Below are 25,549 nucleotides of genomic sequence, written 5' to 3'. Positions count from 1 at the left end.
ATCAAAGAATCAAGACACGCATAGATAGGATCTATGTCTCCGATAAAGGTTCAGTCATATAGAACAGAGGTGTGGGTAAACTCGGACCACTTAGCTGTAAGAGCATCAGTTAGCTTTGATAGTGTCCCCAGTCCAAGACAAAATAGCTGGAAGCTGAATGTGAATTGTCTCCAAGACTCTGTTATATTAAAGAGTGTCAGAAGGGAAATCGAAAGAGTCAAAGACTTACGAATATTTACAAAAACAAGCGTTGAGTTATGGGAGGAGTTGAAGAACAGTCTAAAGAGACACCTAATTTATAAATGTAAATTCTTAAATAAACAACGAAATGAAGAATATAAGGAATTAATGAAACTCTTTGTTGACATTAAATGTAGACCTAAGAGCGTTCCATTGACAGAGCAAGAAGAAAAAGATTTTGAGGAGATTAAGGAAAAGTTAATGAATTTTAATAATGAATATTCAAATACTATTAAAATGCATGCAGGTATAGCTTTTGATGAACCCGCAAATATACACAAAGTAATCAAGATGTACAAGGAAAGGAGCGACTACAAATGCATAGATTCGTTAAGAAATAGTGAAGGTAAAATTGTTGATACTGATCATGATATAAAGAAAGTTATAGTAGATAGTTTTAGCAAAATGTATGGAGCTGATAAGTCTAGTGGGGTGGAAGGTACGGAGGTTTTCCTCTCGGAATTACAGCTGACGCATGTTGTCGATGGTGCCTCACTAATAAGGGTCATCACACCAGAGGAAGTCAAACTGGCCATCTCCCTATTAAATCGAGGGAAGTCTCCCGGCCCAGAAGGACTCCCCACTGAGTTCTATCAATTTTTTAGCAAGGATATTGCTGATCTGTTGTCCTCCGCCTTTAATGAGGGTTTGAATAGTCCGACAGGAATGCATGACAGCTTTTATCAGGGTATAGTATCCATGATCTACAAAAAAAGGAGATGAAAAGGATATCAGTAACTGGAGACAGATCACACTTACTAACATCGATTATAAGATCTTGGCAAAAATTATAATGACAAGATTAAGTAAAATACTAGACCACATAATTGAAAAAGAACAAACATGTGCTATTAAAGGCCGAGTTATGTGGGATAACTTAAACATGATCAGGGAAATGGTATCGAAGCCTGACGAACCTGGCTTTTTCATAGTAGGCTTCGACCAGAAGAAGGCATTTGATTTTATAAACAGAGACTACATGTGGAAGGTTTTATTAAAATATGGCTTTCCCCATGATTTTATAAACATGGTTAAGATGTTATATGCCAGGTCTCAGGTGGCTGTTAAAGTGAATGGAAGTGTGACCGAGTACATCAACATCCAGAAGGGAGTGAAGCAAGGTTGTCCGCTAAGCGCAGCTCTTTATGTCATTGCAATCAGTCCTCTTATACAGCGAATAAGAAATGATAATAGAATTGAAGGAGTAAACATTAATGGCACAAAGGTCAAAGTAACTGCCTACGCAGATGATGTGACCGTTTTTGTAAAAAATCTGAGAGAGTTGGACATAATAAGAGAGCACTTCTACCTCTATGAAAAAGCTGCTGGCGCACAATTAAACCACACAAAAACTGAGTGTACCTGGATAGGAGAGGATAGTGCGAGGCCGCACATAGACCTAGAGGTGAAGGAGGAGGTTAAAATCTTAGGCATATTTCAGTAATAAGGACTGCGCCCAACGAAATTGGGACAGAAAGGAAAAAGAGATATTGGATGTAACAGATAAATGGGGGGTCAGGGAAATTAGTTATAGTGCACGGATAGGTGTAATAAAGACTTTTGTTTTATCCAAACTGCTTTTTGTTGCAACAATCCTTCCACCACCCAATGCAAGCGTGGTAAGGATAAGCAAAATGTGTGTGAAATTTATCTGGGGAAACAACAGAGAAGTAACAAAAAGGCTTTTAATGTACAAAAGTGTGAAAAATGGAGGACTCGGTGCTGTCGATGTTGGTGCGAAGTTAAATGTAGCCTTCGGTAGAAACATCTCAAAGGGCATATCCCAAAAGGCCACCTGGGTGGGTGAGGTGAATAAGTGGCAAAAGTTAAGGGGTAAACGCAGGGAGTCCCAGCCTTATCATGTACTGGCTTATGGTGATTTTATTCACAAATATAAAGACCTGAATATTAACTGGATCACTCAGTCAAATAAGGTGATTTATAACAGTATTACCGAATACCTCTATGGTGGACCTAATATTTTTAAAGACTGCTCACAGGAGCAAAGTGAAGATCTGGCGGAGATCCTGAACTCTGAACACATCTCCGGAGCAGTGAGGGACGTTATGTGGCTCACTGTTAACGGCAGACTGCCTGCGAGAAACGTGGTCAAATGGAGCTGTAATGTTAAGACCACAAGATGTCCGATGCCAACCTGCAACATAGAAAAAGAAACCATTGGGCATCTTCTTATAGATTGTGATAGATCCAAAACAATATGGCAAAAAATGAGCGACATAGGATTAAAGGTAGGCTACCATGCCATAGAAGCACCTTATACAACAACTTCGACAGCACTGAAGAAACCCATTTATTATTTTGGATATGTATTTGTATAACTGTTTTTAAAATATGGAAAACACGTTGTAAAATGACAACGGACAATATTTTTATTGATGCTGATGAGGTCTTCAGGAGTATACGGACTGAACTAAGAAGAAGGAGAACCATGGATCTAAGGAAAGCATCTCCAGAACTGAACTGGTCACTCCTAAAACTGTGATGAGCTTAAATGCTGACAGGCCAACTGAAGCCTGAGAAGACCTAGGCTGCGTTCCGAATCGCATACTTCTACTTCTTACTACCAGTACCTACTACAGCTGCCCTTAGAAAGTACGTACTTTGCAAGCAGTAGGCATCCAATTGGGACATACTACCTTGTCATAACATTGCGCCTTGAAATTAGCCCACATCCGTCGCTGTCCATAACGCGACATTCGTCTACAGCTGTCAACTCGCGCATGTGACGCACATTACCGCTGCGCACAGGATTGTGGGTCAGAATAGCCAGAAAAGCCTGCTGGCGTGCATACTGCAAAATACGACCGGATGTAGTAGGTCATCCTGGTACTTTTGCCATACTGCATGTGGCATACTATGGCCGTGTCCGAATTGCATACTACCTGCTACATGCTATATAGTAGGCACTATATAGTATGCATACTGCATACTATATAGTACCTACTGTTCCACAAAACGCGTGTAGTATGCGAGAAAATACAGCATGCTACTCGAGTCATCCAGCGGAAGTGACGGGATACGATACTGTTTACTCCCGCGAAGCTGTGGTACAATTATCCGTGTTTTCTGTGATCATTTTGTGTATTATCCACAAAAATGTAGCCTTTTCCTGGCATGGGATGCTTCTGCTGCCGCCAGGAGAAGTCGTGTTCACGCTGCAAGGAGAAGAGCCGTCATGAGATCTTCTCGACATGCTTGTAGTTGAGGTAAATATTGAACGTTAGCTTGCTAGCTACGCTAGTTAGCTAGGTTAGTTGATAGCCCCGCATGTGCTGGCTTGGGGCTATACTGTTACATTTGTACCAGGGATGTTATATTAAATAGATTCTGAGAGGCAGGTAAGCAAAACAATAAAACTCAACTCATTTTAAAGAGGTGGGTAAACTGAGTTTACCTGGGTTTACTCATCACTACAAGCCTGCTTTGTAATGTTACATTTTAGCTCTACAGATAATGACATCTATCTATTATCATATTGTAAAGACAAGTATATGCCATACGCACAAATGAGTTAAAGTTTGCCCTAATAATATTCCCCCTATAGGCTCACATGGAAGACAGAGGTCCTCACCAAGTCAACCTCCACGTCCCTGCTGAGGACCTATTTTGACGGCGCAGACACAAGGAGGGACTTCAGATTGTCAAAATCGACACAGAGGAACCTTGGTGATGGTCAGGGAGGATGGGGCAAGACCATGGAGGTGCTAATAATAGCAATAACAATAATAATAATTCATTGCATTTAGAGCTTTTCTCAGTACTCACCCTTTACAATGGTCTTGTCATTCACAGACAGGTGCTAGTCTTTGGAGGTAACATTACATCAGTAATTTAGCAGACACTTTTGTCCAGCATTACCTTAGTCATTTATTTAGCAGACACTTTTGTGTGTCTGCTAAGCGACTTACAGTAGGCCTAATTGCATTTAACCATTTAAAGGTTGAAGACCTTGATGGTGGCCATGGTCCTGCAGCTGCAGATCATCCCAACCCTGGAGATGGCCTCAGAAAGTGTCTCGCAGCGGCAGCATCAGCACCAGCACAAGCTGCCTGGATCGCAGCTCTTGGTGAGCACGACTACCCCCATCCTGCCATAAGTAGTCAGTCTATCAGTTCATGAGTGTGTTTGCCTTGTTCCTTATAGACAGCCTTGAGGCTTTAAACACCGATCAGTTGGTTATAGGCAGCCTTGAGGCATTTGTTTAAATGTATTTGTATTTAAATGTATGTGTAACACTGTACATAGTAATCAGTTTAAGTATTTTGGGGGGAGACAACAGATCAGCGTTCTCCTGTCAGTACCTTTTGCAAGGAAAGCTAATGATCTGACCAAATATAAACAAGTCAAAAGTATATTTGAAGACCATTGTGTAATAAAAATATCCAAGAAATGTTTATGGTTGTGTTTCTTCCATTATACATGTAAAGGTTACTTCTTGATGTATTAACATTTCAACAAAGTGTAATATCTACACATCAGACACATTGTCTTGATATGTCTACAGGTCATGTACAGTAACTTGGAAGGTCTTAACACAACACGCAGAGCGCTTTGGACATGTAACTCCCTTATCAAGTAGTCGTTAGTCAGACACATTAAACAGTGATGCTTTCATAACCGTCTCTGAATAATTCCAATGAAGCATTATGAACCAACATGTGTGTTCCGTCTTTCATGCCTAATTGCAAACTACAATGTCCATTAGGAATGTTCTTTTACTCTAATGACTGGTTTTAGGTATAGTGACATTTGTTCTTTGACTGGGAATACATTACAAGGAATGACACACAAACACCAATTTAATTCAAGAAAATACATTTAATAAAAAATAACGAAAACAATAATGGAACAAGATACGTTTTTTTTGACTGAGGCTTCTAGAAGCAACATCAGCCGGTCCTCCCTCTCCTTAAACAACCCCCTTTCCTCCCTCCACTCAGCCTTCATCTCTGCCTTCTCTCTCCCCCATTCAACATCAGCCGGTCAGACGGCCAACTCTTCCCTGTTTAGGGGGAAGAGAAACACCACGCTGAAAGGCTTGGAGTAAGTTAACTAATGTATGCATTGTTGTTTAGAAGCAATCCAGCGGTCTGTTTACTTTGGATATTGATTTATGTAGGACCTACATCTTAGAAGCTGGGCTGCAGGGGACGACGGAGACAGCCTGGATAAAGCACACAGAACCTTGTAGCCATGTACAAGGTGATTTTGATCTACAGGCTACATGATAGCAAAGATATTGATAGGGACTCACAGTTTGTATGACACTAGAAAACTGTTATCTAACCTCATAGGACCTAAAGAGCCCCAGAACTGGGGTCAGCACAGAGGGAGGGGAGGCCACAGCCGCTTCGTGGAAGTGGTACGGGGTCTTGGAAGAGGCGATGGGGGCCACCCATGCAGCCGTCCTCCAGAGGATCATCGTCCCTGGTGTGGTCGTTGGTCCCTGAAATACATCCAGAAGTATTATGGGACAATGAATACTAATATATTAATATATGATATATGAACAGTTGAACTCGTTTAAATCATGAAACAACAACGACATTTCTTATACATTTCTTAAGCAATCATGGTCATATTACATGGAAATGTTACTCTGTTTGTCTTGATTCTAGCTATAATAACATTTAAGCTATGACATTAATACGTTTTGAGCAAGAGCCGTCTGAACACCTGTAACGTTAGTAGCCTATTAACGTTAGCTGGGCTAGCTAGCTAACGTAACGTCCACCACAGAGATCAATGCAAGCAGCTAGCTATCATGACGTTCTTTTTCGAAATGTCATTTCTACCCCACCTATATACACAAAACTGCATTTGTAGCTCTGTGTCGTTATAACTAAGATATCTGTCCGGAAAAATAATTTTTCCATCGACAAATTAAGTCAATACTTATTTTGAAAACTCCCGCTGCGGTCCCGGAGACCTCTTCGTTCGCCATCTTTTTTTATTTTTCTCACAGCCCAGTGACGTATCACCTCTCGACTTCCGGAACAGTATGCTCTGGACTATGCTACATTTACGCCCATTTTTTCGCCGATTTCGCCTACTATATAGTACCTACTATATAGTAGGCGAAATACAGTATGCACAGTTTTGATGCAGCATGCTGCATCTCGCCTACTATATAGCAAGTAGTATGCAATTCGGACACGGCCTATGTATTGGGACATACTACATTCTGTTTTGGCATACTATATAGTAGGGTAGTAGGCGATTCGGAACGCAGCCCTAGTCTATTTCTAGCAGCCTTGATTTTCTAGTAGGCCTATTCACTTTCTTGTAAATAACCTTTATTTGTCTATCTGCTATAGGCTATGCTGTAATATGTGTAAATGTGTATATTGTGTCGGCATTGCCAAGTTGTGAATAACCTGAATGTAACATGAAATTTACCTAATAAAATTAAATATACTGCCAGGGCCCAGGCTGTGCCACTGCATACACGGCAAACTGGAACTCACCTGCTGCTGTAACATCTAATGACCACAAGGTGTCGCCATTTACTACAGAATGAGGGGGTTCCCATGATTGAGTCTGTCCCTCCCAAGCCCCCAGGATTAGAAATTTAAAGTGAAGGCCTATTGAACCGCGCCATCTTGGCTAGATTTGTAGTCACTTGGCTATTTCCGGTGACTTTTGACTTGCGCAGTTGAGTTTCTCTGGCCGACGCGCGTCCACGAAAAAGTTCACATTTATCTGAAATGTAGACGCGCGTTCCCGGCTCTCTCGGCTCTCCCCGCTTTGATTTAGCAATGAAAACCGGCTTGCATATTAACCTGTTTTTGTCAAATATATCAATTGGAGAAATTATTTTTTGATCCTGGCATCTTAGTTTTAACAGGTTAAATATAATTGAACATGTTTTGTTTGCTAGTAGATGGTATTCATTCCGTTCGCGATAACGTTATTGCAGCCAGGCTAAATTCCTCCAGGGAGCCAGTGACCGGCGAGTTGAAGAGCTTCACTCCCCGCCAGCAGGAGCATTGGCCGCGGCTACCGCATCTCGGATAACCCGCTGAGTTCCTGGCTGCTATTTCACACTCGCCCTTGATCAATCCCAATACCGATCCATGGTAACAATGAATCAATCGTTCAGATCAGATCGGCAGTGCTGCATGCATGTTACAACATCATTGTTACCTTTATTAACATAACCATAGCCTACATTTATCTCTCTAACGTTAGGCTATCCATCTTACACCAGTCGGCCATTCGATAGCTGGAAGCGGTCAACGCCAACGTTGACTGAAAACACCCAAACTCAGTGTATCGTTTCATCTTCATGCTACACATCAACTCCTTTACATTGTATGTGAATAAATTCCTGTTATTCTAAAAATATCCCATTTCTGTCCATTCCTGGAAAAGGCTAATAATTGCTGTCAAATGATCACTCCAGTTTATCACCGTATCCCACTACCATTTCAACTATGCACAGGAGGTTGTCTTGTGGTCATTTTCATTAAAAAATGATTAGCCTGATCAGTTTGTTGTATGTATTAAGCCCTTTTTGAGCGGTATGCTTGTATTAATAGCTTATAGCTTGCCATACTCACCAACCTTGGGACCTCAGAAATAGGGAGCATTTTCAAACCAAATTGCGGGGGGGGGGGGGGGGGGGGGGGGGGGGCATTAAAAGCATTACAAATTAGACATTAAAAGCATTAAAACGAAATGTGAAACATTATATATATATATATATGTGTGTATGGAGCAATTGTTTTTAATGTCCGACTTTTGTCTGTGCTGTTCAGTAAATGTGCATCTGTCCTAATTTATTGTAGCCTATCTATCTACTACACAACCTAGTTCAAATTTATGAATCTCCCGCGGAAGTCAGGAGGGTTGGCAAGTAGGCTATGGTCACTGCTCCCCAGTAAAATTGAATAATTGAGGGGTTACTTACAGTACAAAAAAGTACAGCATTTGTAGAACTCGGATGATACTACATAAATTGCCATGCAAAGCCAGAGACTGTTGCTTGTAGACGACAAGACTGCTGTAACCATTCAAATGTGGAGGCTACACTGCATTGAAGGTGGGTTGGCTTACTTGACACAGAACACAGAAAACGGACACCACAAAAAAGGGCTTAAAGCAGGTCCTAAACAGCAGCAGGTCTGGTTGAGGTGTGAACTGGTCTCCTAAAAATGGCTTGAGCTGTGAGGATAAGAGGAGGCACACTGTTTCTGTTATTACATTTCAATAATAGAATATGACACACAAACCACATACATACACACATACACATACAGCCCGTCTTGGTTTAAAGCCCACTCACCAACGTCAAGGTGCAAGCCTATCGAGTGGGAACACGAGACCAATCACGAACAGGACAAACTCAGACGGGACAACACAGCATACAAATAATCAAGGAATATGTATGTTGTCATGCTGTTTCACATTTCGTTTTAATGCTTTTAATGTCTAATTTGTAATGCTTTTAATGCCCCCCCCCCCCTCCCCCCCCCGCAATTTGGTTTGGAAATGATCACGCCGCGGAAGATTCATAAATTTGAACTAGGTTGTGTAGTAGATAGGCTACAATAAATTAGGACAGATGCACATTTACTGAACAGCACAGACAAAAGTCGGACATTAAAAACAATTGCTCCATACACACACATATATATATAAGACAATCTCCTGTGCATAGTTGAAATGGTAGTGGGATACGTTGATAAACTGGAGTGATCATTTGACAGCAATTATTAGCCTTTTCCAGGAATAGAATAACAGGAATTTATTCACATACAATGTAAAGGAGTTGATGTGTAGCATGAAGATGAAACGATACACTGAGTTTGGGTGTTTTCAGTCAACGTTGGCGTTCACCGCTTCCAGCTATCGAATGGCCGACTGGTGTAAGATGGATAGCCTAACGTTGGAGAGATACATGTAGGCTATGGTTATGTTAATAAAGGTAACAATGATGTTGTAACATGCATGCAGCACTGCCGATCTGATCTGAACGATTGATTCATTATTACCATGGATCGGTATTGGGATTGATCAAGGGCGAGTGTGAAATAGCAGCCAGGAACTCAGCGGGTTATCCGAGATGCGGTAGCCGCGGCCAATGCTCCTGCTGGCGGGGAGTGAAGCTCTTCAACTCGCCTGTCACTCGCTCCCTGGAGGAATTTAGCCTGGCTGCAATAACGTTATCGCGAACGGAATGAATACCATCTACTAGCAAACGAAACATGTTCAGTTATATTTAACCTGTTAAAACTAAGATGCCTGGATGAAAAAATAATTTCTCCAATTGATATATTTGACAAAAACAGGTTAATATGCAAGCCGGTTTTCATTGCTAAATCAAAGCGGGGAGAGCCGAGAGAGCCGGGAACGTGCGTCTACATTTCAGATAAATGTGAACTTTTTCGTGGACGCGCGTCGGCCAGAGGAGCTCAACTGCGCAAGTCAAAAGTCACCGGAAGGCCAGAAAAGCACAACTGCGCAAGTCAAAAGTCACCGGAAATAGTCAAATGACTACAAATTTGCCAAGATGGCGCGGTTCAATAGGGCTTCATTGTTGATAGCGGCCAGTGAATGGAGTGGCTGTATCCAGTTATATTAATACATCCATGGTCCCTCCTTATAGAACAAATCAAATCAAACTTTATTTGTATAGCGCATTTCATACACAGAGGCAGCACAATGCGCTTTACAGAGAGCAATGGGGAGGTCGACATAGGTCCCACCCCTACATATTCCAGAAACAGTTTCACCCTGGGGCCAGAGAGGTGATCTGTAAAAAAATTATGTATTTTATATTTAGCATTAGCTTTTTTGATATATTGTATTTTGTATTTGCACTTTCCTGTCTTTGCAATGTCCTGTCCTGCACTTAACAGAGAGCAGGGGGGTGGGCAACTCCTACATATTCCAGAGAAAAAAATAGTTTCACCTGGGGGCCAGAAAGCTGAGCTGTAAAAAAAAAATTCTTCCCTGACCTCTCTCAACGAGACGATCGAGCAAGCTCCTGGAAAATGTTTGTCTTTTGGCTAAGAACATTTGGAGAGCAATTAACATGGGCTAAATACTTCATAGAAGAGAAATAACTATCAGTAGAGTATACAAATAGTTACAAAAATACATTAAACTCATCTCAGAGGTATATGGGGGTGTGTTGAATAAGGATCTGGTGTTGGTTTCTGAAAACAATTTGATTTGACTTTTCTATGCTAATGCATGTAAAGGTCAGCCTATAGGCTATAGAACTCAATGGGACATTATTATCTCTGTAATATTAGATTATTAAACTATGCTGCAGTGAAAATACATGAAACTCATCTCAGATGTACAGGAGGATGCATTGAACAAGAATCAGTTGGAGTTTATTATTTATTTATTATTATTATTTTGATTTCCTCCATTTCTGCACATTGCATGCATGTTCAGACGCTGCACATTGCATGCATGTTCTTTTAAGCCTGTATGGGAAGGGACAGAATTAACCTGAACAGCCTTGCTGAGAAGTGCAGCATTTCTGCATCACAGGACCTGGACAAAATATGTAGTGATCCAAAAACTGTTGTTTGTTATATTAAGTGGGTTCTTCACAACTTCGACTTTTGTAATATGGAGGGAAAAAACTAAATAAGTAAATAAATAAATAAATAAATATTTAAAAAATGCTCGTAACGTGATTGGAGGTCTGCCAATATGGGACCAAAATACCAGCGGCTGCCACACTGAACTCACTATGCTGGTGGGGAGCACAGGTCTGAGAGCATCATGCTGGGGCCCAACTCTGTAGACAAGGTGACCTTCAGCTTATATGTTGTAGCAGAAGGATGACGGACAGTGTGTAAAAGTGGGGTAACATTTAGGGTAGGAGTTATTGTGACTGAAAAGCCCCACCCAACAGGATGTTTTCCCGATCCATACTGTAGATCTCTTCCTCCTTCCTTTCTCCTATTCCTCCTATTCCACGAGTAAACTAGTGATGGGTCGGTCGCGAACGATACGGCTCTATGTGCCAGCTCTTTTAAGTGAACGATGATAAATACATAGTTGTTAGCTGATAGATACAACTAAAACTGTTGGATGCTGCCGTTTTGAACTTTGTTATTTTTGACTTTTTTTTAATTCATTATTTATGTTATTTGACTGTTTTGTTTATATAGTCATCTCGTGTTCATATCTATGGATAAAACGCCTAACTCCCATGCCAAATGTCAGGGATTCAAGCCCAGATTTTTGTCACCGAATCTTATAGAAGCTATGTAAAAATGTGGTTACCTGGTGGTGCCATGTCAGTTATTGAATTTATGTGCAGTAATTGAACATTTGAAATACTCTTTTAAAAATAACTTCTGAAATTATACCTACAGTATAGGTGTCTCAGTAATTACCAATTACACATGATTCACACACAATGAAGGTTTATACATTTTATTTTCACTACACCACAGAACAGGTAACAGTGGTCAATGTGGAAGCAGGGAATGTGTCTGTCTTCCTGTAATCTGGAATGTTAGATGGCATTGACCCTTCAGTACTCCTCTTCCTCCTCTTCCTCTCCCACGCTGTCTGTGCCCACCTCTTCGTAATCCTTCTCCAGGGCGGCCATGTCTTCTCTTCTCTGGCCTCAGAGAACTCTCCCTCCTCCATGCCCTCTCCCACGTACCAGTGCACGAAGGCCCTCTTGGCCTACATCAGGTCAAACTTGTGGTCCAGCCTGGCCCAGGACTCAGCAATGGCGGTGGTGTTGCTCAGCATGCACACAGCCCTCTGGACCTTGGCCAGGTCTCCTCCAGGGACCACTGTGGGGGGCTGGTAGTTGATGCCCACCTTGAAGCCAGTGGGACACCAGTCCACAAACTGGATGGAGCGGCGGGTCTTGATGGTGGCGATGGCGGCGTTGACGTCTTTGGGCACCACATCACCGCGGTAGAGCAGGCAGCAGGCCATGTACTTGCCGCACCTGGGGTCGCACTTCACCATCTGGTTGGCTGGCTCGAAGCAGGCGTTGGTGATCTCCGGGACAGAGAGCTGCTCGTGGTAGGCCTTCTCTGCAGAGATGATGGGCGCGTAGGTGACCAAGGGGAAGTGGATACGGGGGTAGGGCACCAAGTTGGTCTGGAACTCAGTCAGGTCCACGTTGAGGGCTCCGTCGAAGCGCAGGGACGCAGTGATGGAGGAGACGATCTGGGCGATGAGGCGGTTAAGGTTGGTGTAGGACGGATGTTCCACTTCCAGGTTACGCTGGGAGATGTCGAAGATGGCCTCATTGTCCACCATGAAGGAGCAGTCCGAGTGCTCCAGGGTGGTGTGGGTGGTCAGGATGGAGTTGTAGGGCTCCACCACGGCTGTGGACATCTGTGGAGCCGGGTAGATGGAGAACTCCAGCTTGGACTTCTTTCCGTAGTCAACAGACAGACGCTCCATCAGCAGGGAAGTAAAGCCGGAGCCGGTCCCTCCTCCAAAGCTGTGGAAGATGAGGAAGCCCTGCAGTCCAGTGCATTGGTCCGACTGGGGAACAAGACAATGATTTAGTCTATTTAATGAACAAAGGTGCAAGTCAAGATTTCAATGTAGACTAATCAATAATTCACCTTTTCTAAAAACTCTGTGGTTGTAACACAAATATAGCACCCCCCCCAAAAAAAAGAACAAATCAAAAAGACATCACCCATCAAAACATGTTTGGTTGTTTGGTTCTCGGGGGGGGGGAGGTAGCATTTTACAGTAGTAGTAAATTCAAATGGGGCCTGACAGCAGTTGGGCATGATCTTAAACGCACCATTTTACGCAGCCTTTCCAACACAGAGTCCACGATCTCCTTGCCGATGGTGTAGTGCCCACAAGCGTAGTTGTTGGCAGCGTCCTCCTTGCCACTGATGAGCGGCTCAGGGTGGTACAGCTGACGGTAGGACCCATTTCTTACCTCATCTAAAAATTACAAATACAAGTTAACCCAAGGACATGTTTGCAGAATTGAGTATTGTATGATGAGGAAATGAGAACATTACTGTAACAGTCCAGAGGGAACCTGCAGACAAATCGCTTTTCTTACCCACAACCGAAGGCTCCAGATCAATGAAGATGGCCCTGGGAACATACTTCCCAGTACCAGTCTCATTGAAGAAAGTACCAAAGCTTGAGTCATTGGGAGAAATGCCACTGGATGCAGAGACTGTCCCATCAGGCAGGATGCCATGCTCCAGACAGTAGAGCTCCCAGCATGAGTTGCCCATCTGGACACCTGCTTGACCGATGTGTACTGAGATGCATTCCCTCTACCAAGGAAGACATGGTCGTTTTAGTTTGACAAGGATAGAGATACTCCTATCGGAGAAACACCTACAAGTGGTTGTGTGTAACTAATACAAGACTTGCAGCATTACACATTAATTAAAACCCCATTTAATTATTTAAAGAACGCAGTACTCCTGATAAATCAGTGAAACACAAAAAGCTCACATTCCACAAGTATAATAATGAACTTACCACCATTTTTCTACAGAAATGTTACCCTCACAAACTCACAGTAGCCACAGACTGTAAAAAGATTTAACCGTTGGCCTCAAACAGCTTAATCAATCCGTGAAGCACATGCCACAATCCGGCTCACCTTTAAACACTAATAACCAGTTTGATTGTTTTCACCTGCTTTTCTGGCCACAGCAATCAGGTGTGATGGGTGTGGTTTCCAATGACAGGCTTGTTTGTGAGGATCAGAACTGAGCAGTCGGTTATCAGCACAGATCCCTTCCCATATCACATAGCATTGTCAGACAATTGTGTCCAACTTACGCCAACCGTTGGCTGTGTGAATTCTAAATTCATGTCTATCAGCTGTGGCTGATTTCTTCCTCTCTGTGCCAGGAGCTGCTGCCAGGGCCCAGGCTGTGCCACTGCATACACGGCAAACTGGAACTCACCTGCTGCTGTAACATCTAATGACCACAAGGTGTCGCCATTTACTGCAGAATGAGGGGGTTCCCATGATTGAGTCTGTCCCTCCTTATAGAACAAAATCAAACTTCATTTGTATAGCGCATTTCATACACAGAGGCAGCACAATGCGCTTTACAGAGAGCAATGGGGGGGTCGACATAGGTCCCACCCCTACATATTCCAGAAACAGTTTCACCCTGGGGCCAGAGAGGTGATCTGTAAAAAAATTATGTATTTTATATTTAGCATTAGCTTTTTTGATATATTGTATTTTGTATTTGCACTTTCCTGTCTTTGCAATGTCCTGTCCTGCACTTAACAGAGAGCAGGGGGGTGGGCAACTCCTACATATTCCAGAGAAAAAAATAGTTTCACCTGGGGGCCAGAAAGCTGAGCTGTAAAAAAAAAAAATCTTCCCTGACCTCTCTCAACGAGACGATCGAGCAAGCTCCTGGAAAATGTTTGTCTTTTGGCTAAGAACATTTGGAGAGCAATTAACATGGGCTAAATACTTCATAGAAGAGAAATAACTATCAGTAGAGTATACAAATAGTTACAAAAATACATTAAACTCATCTCAGAGGTATATGGGGGTGTGTTGAATAAGGATCTGGTGTTGGTTTCTGAAAACAATTTGATTTGACTTTTCTATGCTAATGCATGTAAAGGTCAGCCTATAGGCTATAGAACTCAATGGGACATTATTATCACTGTAATATCAGATTATTAAACTATGCTGCAGTGAAAATACATAAAACTCGTCTCAGATGTACAGGAGGATGCATTGAACAAGAATCAGTTGGAGTTTGCTGAAAACAATTTGATTTGAGCACTTTATTAAAATGTAAAGGTAAGCCTACATAATTCAATGGAATCAAATGTTGTAATGTTGTAGCGATGTAGATGCGCCATCAGATTTGAATGGGACCGCAGTCCTGTTCCGCTATGGTCCTCTATATGGCGCCATAACATTAGTGTTACTGCAACTCTTTGGCTCTGTGTTGAATAAGGATCTGGTGTTGGTTTCTGAAAACAATTTGATTTGACTTTTCTATGCTAATGCATGTAAAGGTCAGCCTATAGGCTATAGAACTCAATGGGACATTATTATCACTGTAATATCAGATTATTAAACTATGCTGCAGTGAAAATACATGAAACTCGTCTCAGATGTACAGGAGGATGCATTGAACAAGAATCAGTTGGAGTTTGCTGAAAACAATTTGATTTGAGCACTTTATTAAAATGTAAAGGTAAGCCTACATAATTCAATGGAATCAAATGTTGTAATGTTGTAGCGATGTAGATGCGCCATCAGATTTGAATGGGACCGCAGTCCTGTTCCGCTATGGTCCTCTATATGGCGCCATAACATTAGTGTTACTGCAACTCTTTGGCTCTCAAGGGGGATCTAGCTCACTTGCTGAAACCAGTTGGTTTAGAAAAGTGTTCAATGCCCTCTGCGGTAGAGTTCTTCTACCAACATCATAAGTTTGAGACCGATATGTTGGATCACACACTCATGCAAGCGAAGACATGTACAGTACACAAAATAAGCCTACGTTTCCTTGAGGTGGAAATGCATGCAGTGTTGCTGTCAGCTATCACAGCTGACTGTGCATTAATTATGAGGAAACCGCATATCTAACTTCCTGTTATTTACAGACAGAAAGCAGACAGACAGACAGACACTCAGACACCCAGACAGACAGATAGCAGTTAGAGATCAGGGGGATGTTCCTGTTGTCAGAAACCTTTCTCATATATAGTGACTGGCAGCAAGTAAAGTAAACCAACTTGCCACCTGGGGAGGATAAGGACTCTACTCTAGGAGGGTCAAGATGAGCTGTGTGAGTGTCCAGCAGCAGCTGTGGCTCCTGCTCTTGCTGAGTCAGCACGTCCAGTGGGGTAAGACCGTCAGCATGACACCTTACACACCTGCCTCCTAACATTTAAGGTTCACATGCAACGGACAAGACAGTTTAAAGCAGTTTTGGAATGTTTGTAAGTCTAGAATGTCTATCTGTTCTAAAACTGGAGTCTCTTGAAGATCCATTCTGCAGATTGGTTTAAAGCAGAGGAAGCAGTTTCAATAGAAACATTGTGTTCTAGAACTGCTAACTGTCCCGGCTGTTGTGTGTGAGTGTATGAGTTCTCATTGGTGTCAAATATCAGTACTGTATTTGCATGGTGAAACAGAAGACAGCAAGGCCAAGAACATAAATGGATCCATGTGTATTATTTTAATGTTTCCATTGTTCCCATTTCTACCTTGACTGCCGTCCCATGATGTCTCTGTGGTTGAGAAGGCAGGGAGACAGACTGAGACTGTCCAGTGATGTGTCTGTGATTGAAAAGACAGGGAGACAGACTGAGACTGTCCAGTGATGTTTCTGTGTGTGAGGAGAAAGGGAGACAGACTGTCCAGTGATGTCTCTGTGTGTGAGGGGGCAGGGAGACAGACTGTCCAATGATGTCTCTGTGTGTGAGGGGGCAGGGAGACAGACTGTCCAATGATGTCTCAGTGTTTGAGGAGACAGAGACAGACTGTCCAGTGATGTCTCTGTGTGAGGATGCAGGGAGACAGACTGTGTGCTCTGAGACAGTACAGTAGTGATGTTAACTGTAATCAAGCCATCCAAAAGGCCTAACCATGAGACAGGTCTTAGTTGTTGCTATTGCCTCTATGGAAGAGCAGGCCGTATCCAGGGGTGGGAAACTTGCTGAAAGCAAAGGTAACGGACACTTTCCTTTCTGCAGAATTATCTTGTTATGTGATAACTGGAATCATGTAATATTTCTAAATTTATTACAAAAGCATCGGGAAAGAGAGAAAAGGCACTTTATGTTTGAATCCTTATTATTTTTCTTTGATTTTCATTCATTGTTTTTGATTTTGATTTCCTCTGATCCTCCTCGCTACACGACGCCAGACGCTGCACATTGCATGCGTGTTATTTTAAGCCTGTATGGGAAGGGACAGAATTAACCTGAACAGCTGTGCTGAGAAGTGCAGCATTTCTGCATCATGGTTTACGCAAAGCCGTCTCTAAAGGATGTGGTGATGAAATGTCTCAAAATATCTTATCTGGAGGAGTCACATGTCCTTTCGTGAATGCACTCAGAAAATCTCTCATCATGCATAAAAATGACTTTGGTAAATAATTGGTTTTGCCAACATGGTGGTGATTACACAGTCCCCAAGCAGGGCAAGGTCTTTTTTCAGATTGAACAGTTTTTTTTGTTTTGTTTTTTTTACAGATTATGAAAGTGCAGATTATAAACTTTCAAATGATATACATTGAAATCTGTAACTATTTGAATAAGATAGGCTTCTGTGAATGTTGGTACACCTGAAAGCAGAGAAAAAGGGCTTCAGAGACTCTGAGCGGTTCACACTTCTCACAGGACCTGGACAAAATATGTAGTGATCCAAAAACTGTTGTTTGTTATATTAAGTGGGTTCTTCACAACTTCAACTTTTGTAATATGGACGGAAAAAACTAACTAACTAACTAACTAAATAAATAAATAAATAAATAAAACTGCAAAAAAACTCAACCCAATCCAACTCTGTAGACAAGGTGACCTTCAGTTTATCCAGGGGTTGGTGAAAGAGCTGCATTCACATGTTGTAGCAGAAGGATGACGGACAGTGTGTAAAAGTGGGGTAACATTTAGGGTAGGAGTTATTGTGACTGAAAACCCCCACCCAACAGGATGTTTCCCTGCTCCATACTGTAGATCTCTCCTCCTCTCTTCCTCCTTCCTTTCTCCTATTCCTCCTCTCACCCCCTTGTCTCCTCCTCCTCCTCGCCTCCCTCCTCTCACTCTTTCTCCTCATCTCTTCATCAAGGCCAAACAGAGGTTCTCGTCGAGGTGCAGCCCGGTCCACTCTATCGGGCGATCGGTTACCCCATCTCCATCTCCTGCAACGTGACCGGCTTCTCTAACAAGTTGGCGAAGCAAGAGTTCCGGTTCTTCATCTACAAGCCCCAGAGGCCCGACATGGAGATCAACATCGCCAGCACCGAGGACCCCAACTTCGCCTTCGCCGTGTACAGCAAGCGGGTGCGGAGTAACGACATCACTATCGAGCGCCTATCCGCCACCTCGGTGCTTTTCCACATGAAGCGGCTCCTGGACACCGACGAAGGCGTGTACGAGTGCCACACCCCCAACTCCGAGGCCGTCTACTGGGGCACGTACAACGCCAAGACCACCCTGAAGGGTAACGAAAGACGCAGTTTCTCCGAGTTTTAATGTGATCCTATTTTCTATCCCAGCCTGTATCTACTCTGCCGGTATCACAACCCGTCACCAGACTTTAACCACCACAAATTCTAATTATTGATATAGCTATTGGGGGAGAGCAGGTTATAGTTCACAGCCTATAGTTAATTGAAGGATCATCTATAGGATACAGATTATATCCTTAGGGTGCATAGAGAGACCACCAGTAGGCTGTAGATCACATCCTTACTGTGTTGATGGGGAGATCATCAGTAGGCTACAGATCACATCAACGCTGCAGTAATCATATTCACACAGGGTTGAAGTGATGTTGACATCGAGCTCTCGTTTCCATAGTGATTGAGGACACCCTGACTGCCTCCTCCTCTGGCCCCTCCTCCTCTGGCCCCGCCTCCCTGACCTTCTCGGAGGGCGACGCCTTCTCCCTGCAATGCCACGCCTCCTCCAGCACCTTCCAACACACCCACCTGTCCGTCACCTGGTATCTCCACGGAGACGGGGAGGTCTTGCCCCGCCCCATCATCTCCCTCGACCGTGATTTGACTCTGAGTCCAGGGGCGGGGTTCGAGGGGCGGTACCAGTCCGGTCTGATTGGTCTGGAGAAGGTGGGGGAGACCTCCTACAGGCTGAAGATGGCCCAGCTGGAGGTATCGGACGCGGGGAGGATCTACTGCCAGGCCACGGAGTGGATCCAGGATCCGGACCGCAGCTGGTTCGCCATCACACAGAGGGACGCAGAGAAGACCACCGTGGAGGTCAAGGCCAAAGGTGAGAAATATTCAACAAGGTTGTTTTTTTTACTACTTTTATAACTATTCGTATACAATGGAGTTGTTTTTAGTAAAATGATATCTGAGATTGAGCCTTGGGCCTTCAGCAATGCGTGATATGTGAGTGTGGTGGGTCCTACACATACATTCAGGTCATGTGCAAGTGTCTATCGACAGTGTCGATACAGAGTGTGTGTGTGTGTGGGGGGGGGGGGGCTCAGAGGGGGACAAAAGCCTTGTTGAAGTTGAGAGAATAATCTCTTTTTCAGCAACAACTATAGGAAAGAGATGCAGGAAGGAAGGATGCAAGGGAACCTGAAATATCATGTCTATTACGATATTCGTGCAACAATGAGTCTCCTACGGTGGTCACAGCCTGCTCAAACGTTCTCATGGTTTGGGCTTCCTGCCCTACAGATCTAAGAACTGGTGTGTATGAGTATCTGCTTGTGCATGCGTCATGTGTTTTTGCATGTGCGTGTTAACCCGGTTAAGTTGATTAGCCACATGCAAGGCCTGCGGTACTCTCTCTCTCTCTCTCTCTCTCTCTCTCTCTCTCTCTCTCTCTCTCTCTCTCTCTCTCTCTCTCTCTCTCGAGTTGTCTCAGTCTCTGAAGCCATTAACATCAGAGACTTGAATATGCAGAGAGATGTCCCAGCACCACAGTACAATACAGTAAAGTACATGTTAAAATAAAAAATAACATGTAATGTAAAAAAAAAAAAAAATCTCTTTGCTTTAAATCAGGCATTCCCAAACTGTGAGGTGGGCCTCCCCTGGGGGGGCCTGAAGAAATTCAGGGGAGGCGCGGAGGGATGGTTAGACAAAAAATTGATTTTTTATGTTTTTTATGGATGAAACGTGATTTTAAAGGTCAGAAAAACGAAATAAATAATGGGAGAGATGTATACCAAATTTGTGGATAGTGCAGAGAGAGCCTCCCCCCGCAGGCATGAATGTATTGTGCGAAAACGTCATAACGTTAACTAGTAACAGGTGCTACTTTAGCTGTGTAACGTTAAGGGCTAGCTGACGCTGCCTTGCAAAATGGACAAATTTGGGGGGTTGGGGGGGCGCGGGTGTGTCACTGTTTTCAGAGGGGAGGCCCACATTGATGGAGTTTGGGAACCCATGCTTTAAAGAATTGCCAGCTTAATGAGCTGTGTGGTTTCCTGTCTGTCGGGGCTGACTGTTGAGATGCACTTCCTGTCTGAAGGAGATGGTGTTGAAGCCATTTACAGACTTTCTTTACTGATATGATTTCATTATTGAACTATGATGTCCTTATTTGATTACTGATTATGAATATGTTGAGACATCGTGGTTTTTCCGTTGTGAATTATACTGATCATGTGTTGGTATGTCCTTGTGTTGAGGTTTTGTTGTTTGTCTTCATGATTGAGCTGAATTGCTCAATTGCTCCAATTCAATCAATCAATCAATCAAAGCTTTATTTATATAGCGCATTTCATACCCAGAGGCAACACAATGCGCTTTACAGAGAACAAGGGAGGTGGGCAGACATCCCACCCCTACATATTCCAGAGGGAAGCAAAAAACAGTAATCACCCGAGGGCCAGATAAGTGAGCTGTAAAAATTCTTCCCTGACCCCTCTCAACGAGGCGATCGAGCAAGCTCCTGGAGTATGTTTGTCTACCGGCTAAGAACATTTATAGGGCAATAAATAACATTAAATTACATTTTCAGAGTAAGAGAGGCTAATAACATCATAGGAGAGACATGGCAAACATTGGTGTATGTCTGTGTGTGCATAAATGTGCCTGGGCCCCGATAGAGGCAGGGGTTTGGGTAGGGTGGGGGGTAGGAAAAGGATACGGACCCGGGTTAGGGTGAGGGGAAGGGGATCTGAGCCCAGGACTGGTGTATGTCAGTGTGTGTGTGAGTGTGCCTGGGTCCAGGTAGAGGCAGGGGTCAGGGGTAGGGTTGGGGTAGGAAGAGGATACGGACCCGGGGTAGGGTGAGGGGATTGGATGACGTTAACTGTGGGTGTGGTGTGTCCCCTGATTTAGGATCAATGGACAGGTGTTCTAGAGGGGCAGAAGGGCAAACAATTTTCAACCACATGATACCGCATGACATGAATTGTTTTGTGTGTTTTGAAGTATTTGCGTTAATTATTTGTTTGCTGTTGGTCCTTTAATAAAAGGCCAAATGATGACATTGAGAACGAGTGCGCGTTGAATTTCCGACCGCTCCTACAGATGGCGTTGAACATGATGATGAGTTTCCATCCAGTGGAGATGATTTATGATGCGTTTCCTGTAGATAACAGATATACAGTATGTTACGATATGCTTCCTGTGTGACGGAGACGGTGGCGATCTGTTCCCTGTTCCCCAGAGGTGGCGCCGGAGCAGGGTTCCATGGCGGTGCGCGTCCAGGTCCAGAAGGCGGAGCTGAGGGAGGGGGAGGAGCTGAAGGTGCGCTGCAGTGTGGAGGTCCAGGGCCAGGCCGGTCGGTTCTTTTCCCTGGCCTGGGTCCGTGACGGCCAGGAGATGGCGCGCATCGGCCCCGCCGGCGTCCTGACCGTAGACCCGGCGTACGGCGACCGCGAGAGCGGCGGCGAGCTGAAGGCCAAGCGGACGGGCGAACGGGAGCAGCTGCTCACCTTGCGGCCGGTCCGGGCGCAGGACCAGGGCGTGTATGGGTGCAGGGCGTGGTCGGAGGAGAGAGATGGGGGAGGAGCCTGGGAGAAAGGGCCCAGTCAGAACTCCGTCACTCAGGCTGTCAGCATCTCAGCCACAGGTGAGTCATCATACTCTGAGCATCCATGCCAGGATAAAAACACACACACACACACACACACACACACACACACTCACCACTTTAATCCTGCGCTGGCAGAGAGCGGATTGTCAGTTGCCATGGAGACCAAGGACATGAGGAGCGTCAACGAGGGCGACAGGCTGCAGCTGACCTGCAGAGTGGCCGGGGTCAAGGGTCGTCTTTCCATCGCTTGGCAACGCAGGAAGGCTTCTGTGGCCGGCGGCCCGTTCGGCGACGTCGTCACCCTGAGCCAGGAAGGGGTGACAGAGGTGGGGGTGGAGTTCGGGCAGCGCGGCGTCCGAGCGCTCCGCCCGGGGGCCGGCGCTTTCACTCTGGAGCTGAGTGATGTCACACCCGACGACGCCGGGACCTACCGGTGCACCGTGTCCGAGTGGAACTCGGCGACCAACGGCGACGCCGGCAAATCCCACAGCCAATCACAGGAGTGCGATGTGGCCGTCGCGTCTGTTGGTAAGAGAATTGTTTCGACTGATAGAGACAGAGATCATAACAGTAGGTTGACCATGTCATGAAACAGATTCAGTTTCAACAGTCCAAAGTCAAAACTGTGTCTCTCACGTCACCGATAACCATGTCCTCCTCCTTCTCCTCCTCCTCCTCTCAGAGTCCCTCCTGTCGGTGTCGCTGACCAACCGTGACACTCCCGTGACCGAGGGGGGCAGCGCCAACCTGGTGTGTCGGGTCCAAGGACCCCGTCTGCCCGTCACGGTCAGCTGGATCCTGCAGCGGCGCGGCGCGTCGTCCCCCGACACCATCCTGACTGTGGCGCATGATCATGACATCACTTGGCTGGGAGAGCAGAGCAACTACCAGCTGAAGACGACGACGGCGAGCGAGCGGGACGTGCGCCACATCCTACGCATCATCAGAGCGAGCCCCCTGGAGGAGGGCCAATACCAGTGCGTGGTCTCGCCCTTCCTGCAGAAGATCCACAGGAAGCAGCAGCCCTCCAACGTCCTGGGGGTGTCGGTGCGGAGGCCAGGTAGGACTGAGGAAGGCTAGGGGGACAGACATACAGTAACACGCACACGTTATGATTCTACGGCTGTTTACGAGAGTCATACTGTACAATGTGATGTCTCATAGACTAATTCATATAAGCCTTATTGGCATGACAGATGAAAGACCTATGTTGCCAAAGCAGTACAGAAAATGATTAACATTGACAAATAATAAGAAATGGACATACAATAGTATACAAATATCAATAATACAATCAAAACCATCTAACAACAATTCAATAACAACATTCGGAGCTGGTAATATTTTTTACAGAGGTAGTCACTCAGAAACCCTTCCATTAATGTATGACAACAGAACACCCTTTAAGGGAAATTAACAACATACTCTCTCTCCCTCCCCCTCTCTCTCCTCTCTCTTTCCCTTTCTCCTTCTCTCTCCCTCCCTCCCTCTCTCTCAGTGAGCAGACTCTCACTGGCTGTAAGCCCCTCCCACATGGAACCGAGTGTCAACAGTGACATCACGATGAAATGCTCCGCTGTCACGCTTACCTCCAGCTCCTCCCTCCTGGCTGTCACCTGGCTGGTCGATACAGGAGCGGCCGGGAACCAATCCGTCCTCGTCTCCGACAAGAATGGGGTGGTGACACCGGGGACATGGGCGGGGCTAGGCACCGGACAGCAAATCAGCATGAGGCGGGGCGAGGGGAGGACCTTTGAGCTGACCTATCGGCAGGCTAGGATAGGGGACAGTGGGCGGTACTACTGTGTGGTGGAGGAGTGGCTTCAGGACGCTCACGGCCAATGGTACGCGCTCTCAAATGATTCTGCTGTCATCGAGCTACAGGTACAACAGACAGGTGAGACACCTTGGAATTACACCGAACCCTGTTTTCTCCTCCTAAAATGCGAGCATGTTACTTCGATGCAAAGACTGTTTGTTGTCTGGAAGTGAATGTGTGTGATGTGACTTTATTCAGTTACATTGAGAGTTGTGTATCTTTCCACCAGTGAGTGACTTCAGAGTGGACAAAATCGACGTGCAGCTGCAGGTGAGGGAGGGGCAGGAGGTGGAGCTAAAATGCCTCGTGACCTTAGGTGCGTCTGACCCCGCCCACCTCTACGCCCTCACCTGGTACCGCGCAGGCCCCTCCCCCTCCTCCCCCTGGGTTCCGCTGGTCAAGCTGGAGCGCAGCGGGGTGCTGAGGTACCCGGAGAACCAGGAGGACCTCCAGGGGGGGAGGAGGCTGCGCTTCTCCAGGCCCAGCGAGAGCAGCTTCCTCCTGGGGCTCGGCAGGGCCGGCCTGGGGGCCACCGGAACCTACCGCTGCCAGGTGGAGCAGTACCAGCTCAACCCTCAGGGGGTCTGGGAGCTCAGGGCCTCCGACATGTCTGGCACCACCAACCTCACTGTGAAACCTATAGGTAAGATGTTCAAGGACTAGTTTGGTATTTAGCAGCGTAAGCCCTGTTATAAGGTTATATACCATCAAATATAACGGCCCATATAACATTTTTGACAGACTTTGCACTCTTGAGGACAGCTCACAGCTAAGCAGTACATAATCCTCACAGAGAACCATCAGCTAACCATATAATGGATCTCTATGGGCATGTACTGTATATGGACCATTGTATATGATTGTAAATAACCTAATAACAGGGGTGATAATGCTAAATACCAAACTAGTCCTTTAACATTAATTACATCTTAATGATAATGTGAAAAAATATATGTTAGAAAGGAAGACACTGTCTGGTCACAAACTACAGTGTTAAGAGCTCAAATGAGCATTTTAATACAAACGTGTGTGTGTGTGTCTATATGGGTCCCTTTAGAGAGTAACATTATATTACGTCTGTTTACGAGAGGCTACATACAGTACACTGTAATGTCTCATGCTCTCTCTCCCTCCCTCCCTCCCTCCCTCCCTCCCTCTCTCTCAGAGAGCAGACTCTCACTGGCTGTAAGCCCCTCCCACATGGAACCAAATATCAACAGTGACATCACGATGAAATGCTCCGCCGTCACGGTTACCTCCAGCTCCTCCCTCCTGGCTGTCACCTGGCTGGTCGACACAGGACGGGCCGGGAACCAATCTGTCTTCGTCTCCGACCGGTACGGGGTGGTGACACCGGGGACATGGGCGGGGCTAGGCACCAGACAGCGAATCAGCATGAGACAGGGCGAGGGGAGGAGCTTTGATCTGACCAATCGGCAGATTCGTTTCGGGGACAGTGGGCGGTACTACTGTGTGGTGGAGGAGTGGCTTCAGGACGCTAACGACCAATGGTACGCGCTCTCAAAGGAATCTGCTGTCATCGAGCTGCAGGTACAACAGACAGGTGAGACACCTTGGAATTACACTTTTAAAGTGTGCTTTCTCCTCCTAAAAAGCAAGCATTTGAATTTGATACAATAACTGATGTTTGCAAATCGTCTGTAACTGAATGTGTGACTTTATTCAGTTACATTGAGAGTTGATTGTCTTTCCACCAGTGAGTGACTTCAGAGTGGACAAAATCGACGTGCAGCTGCAGGTGAGGGAGGGGCAGGAGGCGGGGCTAAAGTGTCACCTGAC

At 45.1% G+C, this 25,549-nt stretch overlaps 1 protein-coding gene and 1 pseudogene across 2 annotated transcripts; one reads left to right on the top strand and one right to left on the bottom strand.

The window, feature by feature from the left end:
* Positions 1-11,767: 11,767 nt before the first annotated feature.
* Positions 11,768-13,508, bottom strand: LOC311313168 (tubulin alpha chain-like; annotated as a pseudogene). Its single transcript has 3 exons — positions 13,292-13,508; positions 13,019-13,167; positions 11,768-12,747 (listed from the first exon to the last, which is right to left on the bottom strand). The product of its transcript is annotated as a tubulin alpha chain-like (transcript).
* A 2,508-nt stretch (positions 13,509-16,016) lies between these two features.
* On the top strand, positions 16,017-24,412 carry LOC311312862 (immunoglobulin superfamily member 3-like; the record flags this gene model as incomplete). Its single annotated transcript, XM_084442869.1, has 8 exons — positions 16,017-16,083; positions 18,032-18,406; positions 18,766-19,197; positions 21,562-21,966; positions 22,081-22,458; positions 22,613-22,990; positions 23,429-23,827; positions 23,979-24,412. 8 exons carry the CDS (start codon positions 16,017-16,019, stop codon positions 24,410-24,412), a joined length of 2,868 nt encoding a protein of 955 aa, XP_084298995.1.
* Positions 24,413-25,549: the final 1,137 nt, after the last annotated feature.

The sequence above is a fragment of the Borostomias antarcticus genome (assembly GCF_949987555.1).
Source record: "Borostomias antarcticus genome assembly, chromosome: 9".
Lineage (NCBI taxonomy): Eukaryota > Metazoa > Chordata > Actinopteri > Stomiiformes > Stomiidae > Borostomias > Borostomias antarcticus.
The sequence above is the reverse complement of the archived record's forward strand: the minus strand, read 5'-3'. Positions and strand labels throughout refer to the sequence as shown.